At 48.6% G+C, this 8,175-nt stretch overlaps 1 protein-coding gene across 1 annotated transcript; it reads left to right on the forward strand.

Moving 5' to 3' along the window:
* The first annotated feature begins 1,085 nt into the window (after positions 1-1,085).
* On the forward strand, positions 1,086-2,039 carry LOC104336017 (taste receptor type 2 member 9). The gene has a single exon (XM_009941823.2). It carries the CDS (start codon positions 1,086-1,088, stop codon positions 2,037-2,039), a length of 954 nt encoding a protein of 317 aa, XP_009940125.2.
* The last annotated feature ends 6,136 nt before the right edge of the window (positions 2,040-8,175 follow it).

Genomic DNA, 8,175 nt, shown 5'->3' on the forward strand with positions numbered 1-8,175 from the left:
ATCTGGATTCACATTCATTCTTGCCTTTTTAGCCTCACAGCATTGGCTTGTTTTGGTTAAGCACTTCTCCTTTGAGCTGCCAGACAATATCCATCCATAAGTGCAGTGAACATTGCTAACGTCAACTCACTCAAGCGTGACTGGTTTCAAATGATCCATAATGATTCAAATGGAAGCATCTAAACGTCGCTATGAGATTGATGTTTTGTGGACTTTGATTTTTACTGATTCCACCACAGCAGCACAAACCCAAAGTCTATAGGCACTCCGGGCCCTTCAGAGCTTAACACACCTTGCCAGATAAAAAAAGAACCACAATAGTTTCCAGGAGACTTTAAGTCATTTGGAAACTGGAGGGAATATCATTGTGCAGGTAACCCTGCATGGTCCTGTCCCTACAACTCCTCACATTGCCAGCAGAGGAGTTTTCAATCCTGGCACAGGGACTCCTGCTTATGTTTGCCCTTTTCCTCTGCACGCTTCAATTTAAAAGAAAGCCCAGCTTCTCCTTCAGTGCCTTCCCCCTGCCACGTGGGTTTTCCCTTACAACTAAGGCATTACCACTGGCAAAACTAACATGGATTCCAGTGCCCTCGAAGGATAAAAATGAACTCCAGGTTCCAGATTCTTCATTAAGTTTTGCAGCTCCTGGACTCTGCAGCGAAAGGGGACAGTGACTCCCCTGACCATGCTTCACTGAGCACACCCCTCCGCGTGACCATCGTAGCTGACCATGGGACAGGAGAACCCAGATCATGAATCCTGGCAGCCATCAAACACAGCACAATCACTGCTCGCTGCAGAAAAGCACCTACATTGTCTGTGTCACCCAACATCGCTCTTTGGAACTGAAATTCAAATAGGAAAGACTGACACTGAGACCGGGTAAGGGAATACCCAGCACATTTACATTCCTGCACCTGCCCTGCTCTCCGCAGGAGCAGCACCGCAGTCCCCACCACCAGCAGCTCTATAAAGCTCCTGTTCCCGTACGCGACACTCGGGACACAGCTGCTGCCAACCTGCGCGAAGCATCGGTGCAGCAGCTCACCTTGCTGGCACAGCACCGCTACCCACCTTGGAGGATGCAAGCCTGTTACTCCCAACATCTATTTAATGCCACTTCATACGACGCCATAGCTACGGCCATCATCACACTTCAGGCATTTGCTGGCATGTGGATAAACGCTTTCATTGTTTCTGTGCTTTGTATTGCTTGGGTCAAAAAGAAAAGCTTTAACTCCAACGAGAAGATCTTGCTGTTTCTGGGCTGCGTCAGGTTCTGGTATTTGTGCATCACAGGGCTATATTTTGTTCTTTCAACATTTTATGCTCGCTGCTTTTATGTTTACCCCATACCACAAATATTTGTAACTATTCAAAGCTTTTTAAATTCCTCAAACTTGTGGGTTTCTGCCTGTCTCTGTGTCTTTTATTGTATAAAAATTGCAAATTTCAGGCACCGCTTCTTCATCTACCTGAAAGTGAAAATTGACAGGATCGTGCCACGGCTGTTGGAGGGGTTCGTGCTTTTATCCCTGGTCTTCTGCATATTTGTCTACGACATAACTGCTAAAGCGTATAATGACAACTTCAATTCCACCAGCCTGGGAAATTTCTGGAGACAGGATATCAGAATAGATAAATATTTTTTCCCTGTTTTTTTTCTCACTGGCTTTGTTTATGCCGTTGCATTCACGGCAGTAATCTCTTCTGCCCTTCTCCTCCTCTTTTCTCTCTGGAGACACCAGCGCAAGATGCAGACAAACTCAGTGAAGAATCTCAGCACCGATGCCCATATCAAAGCCATGAAATCTATTCTGTCGTTCTTCCTCATTTACAGCATTAACTTTACATGTTTGGTCTTGTCACTGATTTATGTCTTGAAGCAGGAAAATCCTGTGATGTTTTTTGTTTCACTTTTTCAGTATGCTTTTCCGGCTGTTCATTCCCTTATTCTGATTTTCAGCAATCCCAAACTGGAAAAGACCCTCCTAAGGTCTCTGTCCCGTCTGAAGGGCAAGGTTTGCATGAGGTAGGAAATGTGATTAAACCTGCAGCCCATTAAAAATGTTGATATTTTCTTGTGAAAACCAAGTCATTTAATCTCTAATGCAACTCTCCAGACAGTGTAGATGATTCAAATGTTCTACCTTCGCCATCCAAGCTAAGAAAAATTCATTAAAACTCTTTGAAGTAGATTATCATGAGATAAATAGCTAATTGTTATCCTTTGAGTCAGATAATGCTTTGAGTTAAATTATTGTCAATAACAAAGTAATTTAGACCTGGTACATGGGCTAGCTGCAAAGGGGGAAGGAAAATGCTGCAAAACTTCTAACAATGCTTTGGTATCTGCTGATTGAAACTACTTGACTTAACAATGTGTTTATATCTACTTTGTTTTACATTTGTTTCTGCTGAGGCAGCGTACTTTGTAATACCGTGACCTGTAATGCTATGACTTGTACCACTGTCCTGCACTGGCTTGTAACTTCTGCGTGAAGATGTTGATCACTGTCATTCACCAGAGGTGGTTTCTGGCTTAGAGACGGCAATGCAGGGTCGGCCTTGTACTGGACGGCTGGGTGCAGAGCCCACTTCCATGCCAGCCTTACATGCAAAGTGAAGTGTGGAACATATACACCGTGTCCATGCTGGGTGTTGGCTGCTGGGGGGTCCATTGCAGTCTTTGCAAGGAAAGGTCAAGGCTGCCCTGTGCTGGGGAAAGACAGTCCCAGCTGGCTCCAGTGGACCCACCACAGCGCACAGCTCAGCCCATCAGCGATGCTGGGGGCTCCTCTGGGACAATCTGCTTAAGAAAGGACAAAAACACTGCCTGCCAGTGGGGAGTGAGGACAATTGTGAGAAAAGGTCCTGCAACAAACAGGCTCAGAGAAGGGAAGGGAGGAGGTGCTCCAGGTGCCAGAGCACAGATTCCCCTGCAGCCCGTGGAGAGGACCACGGTGAGACAGGTTGTCCCACTGCAACACATGGAGGTCCGCAGTGGAGCAGATCTCCACCTGCAGCCTGGGGAGGACTCCATGCTGGAGCAGGTGGCTGTGCCCTGAAGGACTGCAGCCCATGGGAGCGACCCACGCTGGAGCAGGGGAAGAGCACGAGGAGGAAGGAGTGGAAGGGACAATGCATTACAAACTGACTGCAACCCCTATTCCCTATCCCCCTCCACCACTTGGGAGCAGGAGGCAGAGGAGATGGGAATGAAGGAGTGAAGCTGGGCCTGGGAAGAAGGAGGGGGGGGGCGGGGGGAGGTAAGTTGTTTTAGTTTTGCCTTTGTTCCTCATCCTTCTACTCAATTTTCAACCGACAATAAATTCAACTGATTTTCTCCAGGTCGAGTGTTTTGCGTGTGATAGTAACTGGGGAGTCATCTCTCTGTCTTTATCTGAACCCTCCAGCTTGTCCATTTTAATTTTCACCTCTGTCCTCTGGAGGAGCAAGAGTGAGGGTGCCACGGCCAAGCCAGCACTGCAGATTATCTAAACATGACATAGTTCCATCACGAACAGAACAGAGTCTGAATTGCTCATTTCTTTCACCAGCTCAGGCCCAGAGGAACTTCTTACCTCATGCCAGGAGCCAAGTGCGTATTTTTCATGCATCTCAGCAGGTTTTAGTTCTGCTTCTGTTTCAAAACACCCACCCAGGAGTACATTTGCCAAATGTGCAGCCTCAAAGCTCAGAGGCCTCCTGAAGGTTTGCAGAGTTCACATATACCCAAAATATATCAAAATACCAAAATATACCATAATGTATATATACCCTCTGGGAAACGGTGCTCCGGGACAGGGAGCAGAACGTAGCTGGCAGATCTTTAAGGATGTTTTCCACAGAGCACAAGAGCTCTCAGCCCCGAGCTGTAAGAAATTAGACAAGGAAGGCAAGAGACTGGCATGGCTGAGTCAAGACCTGCTGGTCAAACTACAGGGCAAGAAGGAAATGCACAGGCAGTGGAAGCAGGGGCAGGCATCCTGGGAAGAGCATAGGGATTCTGCCCCGTTGTGTAGGGAGGGGGTCAGGAGGGTCAAGGTGCAGCTGGAGCTACATTTGGCAAGGGATGCAAAGAATAACAACAAGGGCTTCTACAGCTATTGCAACCAGAAAAGGAAGATTAAAGAAAGCGTACCCCCCCCCTCCCCCCCAACAAACAAAAATGGTGCCCTTTAATCAACAGATGAGGAGCAGGCTGAGGTACTCCACAACTTTTTTGCCTCATTCTTCACTGACAACCTCTCTCCTCACCCCTCCCCAGCTAATGGACCACGTGATGAGGAACAGGTGGGTAAAGCCCCTCCCACTGTAGGGGAAGATCAGGTTTGGGACCACCTGAGGAACCTGAATGTACATAAGTCTATGGGACCTGACGAGATGCATTCCAGAGTCCTGAGGGAATTTGCTGGTGTAGTTGCCAAGCCACTCTCCCTGGTATTTGAAAAGTCATTGCATTCAGATGAAGACTCCGGTGACTGGAAGAAGGGAGACATCATGCCCATTTTTGAAGAAGGTAGCAAGGAAGACCCTGGGAACTACTCACCTGTCAGCCTCACCTCTGTGCCTGGGAAGAGCATGGAACACATTCTCCTAGAATCATAGAATGATTAGGGTTGGAAGGCACCTTTAGAGGTCATCTAGCCCAACCCCCCTGCACCGAGCAGGGACATTTTTAACTAGCTCAGGTTGCTCAGAGCCCCATACAAACTGACTTTGAATGTTTCCAGGGATGGGGCATCTACCAATTCTCCAGGCAACCCGTTCCAGTGTTTCACCACCCTCATGGTAAAAAATTTCTTCCTTATATCCAGTCTCAGTCTACCCTCCCTCAGTCTGAAATCGTTACACCTTATCCTGTTGCAACAGGCCTTGCTAAAAACATAGTCCCCATCTTTCCTACAGGCCCCTTCAGGTACTGGAAGGCTGCTATAAGGTCTCCCTGCAGCCTTCTCATCTCCAGGCTGAACAGCCCCAACTCTCTCAGCCTCTCCTCGTAGGCCACAAGAAATTAAACAATCTGAATTCACTGAAAAGCACACATCACTTGACACTTCCCAGCCTGCCTGCAGTGGAGCAGCAGAATGGGGGGGTTACAGGGACAGAAACTGCCAAATCAGCCTCTGGAAACACAACTTGCAGGGGAAGAATCACAGAATGACAGAATCACAGAATGATAGGGGTTGGAAGGGGCCTCTGAGGATCATCTAGTCCAACCTCCCTGCTGAAGCAGGGTCACCCAGAGCAGGCTGCACAGCACTGCCTGCAGTTGGGTTTTGAACATCTCCAGAGAAAAAGAATCCACAACCCCTCTGCGTAGTTGTCCCAGGGCTCCGTCACCCTGAGTGAAGAAGTTCTTCCTCATCTTCAGATGGAACTTCCTGTGCTTCAGTTTGTGCCCATTGCCCCTGGTCCTGTCGCTGGGCACCACTGAAAAGAGTCTGGCCCCATCCTCCATATCTACCCTTAAGATATTTATAGGTGTTTCTAAGGTCCCCTCTCAGTCTTCTCTTCTTCAGGCTGAACAAGCCCAGCTCCCTCAGCCTCTTCTCGTAGGAGAGATGCTCCAGTCCCCTCATCATATTTGTAGCCCTCCGCTAGACTCTCTCCAGTAGCTCCTCATCTTTCTTGACGTGGGGAGCCCAGAACTGGACAGAGTACTCCAGATGGGGCCTCCCTAGGGCAGAGTAGAGGGGAAGGAGAACCTCCCTCGACCTGCTGGCCACACTCTTCTTCATGCACCCCAGGATACCATTGGCCTTCTTGGCAATCAGGGCACACTGCAACCAGGGCACACTGCTGGCTCATGGTCAATCTGTCGTCCACCAGCACTCCCAGGTCCCTCTCCACACAGCTGCTCTCCAGCAGGTCCACCTCCAGCCTATATTAGTGCATTGCGGTTATTCCTTCCCAGGTGCAGGACCCTGCACTTGCTCTTGTTGACCATCATCAGGTTCCTCTGTGCCTGCCTGCTCAGGTCTCACTGAATGGCAGCACAGCCTTCCGGTGTATCCACCACTCCTCCCAGTTTTACGTCATCAGCAAACTTGCTGAGGGTACACCCCGTCCCTTCATCCAGGTCATTGTTGAATAAATTAAACAAGACTAGGCTGCATACTGACCCCTGAGGAACCCCACTAGTTACAGGTCTTCAACTAGACTCAGCACTGACCACAACCCTCTGAGTCCTGCCACTCAGCCACTTCTCAATCCACATCACCAACCACTCATCCAGCCCACACTTCCTGAGCTTCCCTAGGAGGATGTTATGGGAGACAGTGTCGAAAGCCTTGCTGAAGTCTAGGTAGACAACATCCACTGCTCTCCCCTCATGTACCCAGCCAGTCATGCCATCGTAGAAAGCTATCAGGTTGGTCAATTGTGATTTCCCCTTGTTGAATCCATGCTGACTAATGATAACTTGATTTTCCTCCACTTGCTTAATGATGACCTCTAGAATGAGCTGCTCCATCATCTTTCCGGGGATGGAGGTGACACTGACCAGCCTGTAGTTCCCCAGGTCCTTCTTCTGGCCCTTTATGAAGATTGGAGTGACACTGGTTTTTCTCCAGTCCTCAGGCATCTCTCCTCTCCTGCAGGACCATTCAAAGATGATGGAGAGTGGCTCAGCAATGACATCTGCCAGCTCCCTCAGTACTAGTGGGTGCATTCCATTGGGGCCCATGGATTTGTGGGTGTCCAGATTGCTTAAATGATCTATCACCTGATCCTCCTCAACCAAGAGAAGGTCTTCCTTTGGCCAGGATTCCTCTCTTAATTCCAGGGATACCACAGTGAAGACTGAGGCAAAGTAGGCATTCAGTAACTCCGCCTTCTCTATATCCTCCCTCACCAGGGCACCCACCTCATTCAGCAGTGGCCCCACATTTTCCCTGTGCTGGTCCTGTCCTTACAACTCCTCACATTGCCAGCAGAGGAGTTTTCAGCCCTGGCACAGGGACTCCTGCTTATATTTGCCCTTTTCCTCTGCAGGCTTCAATTTAAAAGAAAGCCTGGCTTCTCCTCCAATGCCTTCCCCCTACCATGTGGCTTTTCACTTACAACTAAGGCATTACCGCTGGGAAAACCAGGCCCAAAGGAACATCACACCTCATGCCAAGAGCCAAGTGTGTGTTTTCATGCAGCTCAGCAGGTGGTGTTTCTGCCTCGTTTGTAAGCTTTTTATTTGAAGGTTTGCCTTTTCCGTGAGCAACAGAGCACTCCCTTCCTTGTCCCTCTCCATTCACACAAAAATGAAAGGGGGATATGTTTATAAGAAAGTATAAGAAAGTATTTTTGAACTATTATTGAGAGCATCTCAGGTGGCATTAAACATCTCTGTGTAGACAGCTGAATCAGTCCCCAGAAATCTAGAGGAGCGAGATCGATCAGAGAGTTGTTGGTTGTGGCTGTGACACCTGAGTGTTGCGGCTGGGTGCGAAGCACACTGATTACTAAGGTGCTCCAGAAGGACCAGGTTTGGGTAGTGGAGGGGAAGCAGAGGAGAAGCGAGGAAGGTGCATAAGGGGAGGAGATGCAGACACATAAAAGATGTCAGAAATCAATACGAATGGCTGACCAGTGCTGGCATGGTATGGAAAACTGCCATGGGTCAAATTAAAACTTTTGATGATCGGGAAGTGAAACAGTTAAAAATGCCTTTGCCATGGAAAGTGTGGATGAGCAGAGGGATAGCTCAGGACCAGTTCCACAGCATTCCTACGAGCACAGGCATAAAAATGGCTGGGGGCACTGCTAAAAATAAAGCAGTGCTCTGTGTTGGCAGTCACAGGTGTCTGAAAGTAGCAATGAGGGAGCACGTTTTCCCTTCTGCTGGGCCAGGAATGGCAGAGACAGGCTATTAGACCAATGTGTCCAGTAAAAGGTCAGCATCAACGTCTCCCCTTCAGCCAGAAGAAGTAACTGCACCCCACTCTCAAAGAAAAGAGAGAGGCACCACTGGAGCTCTGCAGACCCCCCTGGCTGACTCAGGACCAGCAGCAAACAGGCAAAAGCCACAGACATCACCAGACTGAGCAGCACCACAGTCCCAGATGCTTTCATGAATCAGTTCAGAGCAAAACCATTCCCTTCTCATGCAATATGGGTAACTGCTGTTCTTTCTGTAAATTTACACATTTCAGTGAATTAGATTATTGGTATATT

Source organism: Opisthocomus hoazin, chromosome 2 (genome assembly GCF_030867145.1).
Source record: "Opisthocomus hoazin isolate bOpiHoa1 chromosome 2, bOpiHoa1.hap1, whole genome shotgun sequence".
Lineage (NCBI taxonomy): Eukaryota > Metazoa > Chordata > Aves > Opisthocomiformes > Opisthocomidae > Opisthocomus > Opisthocomus hoazin.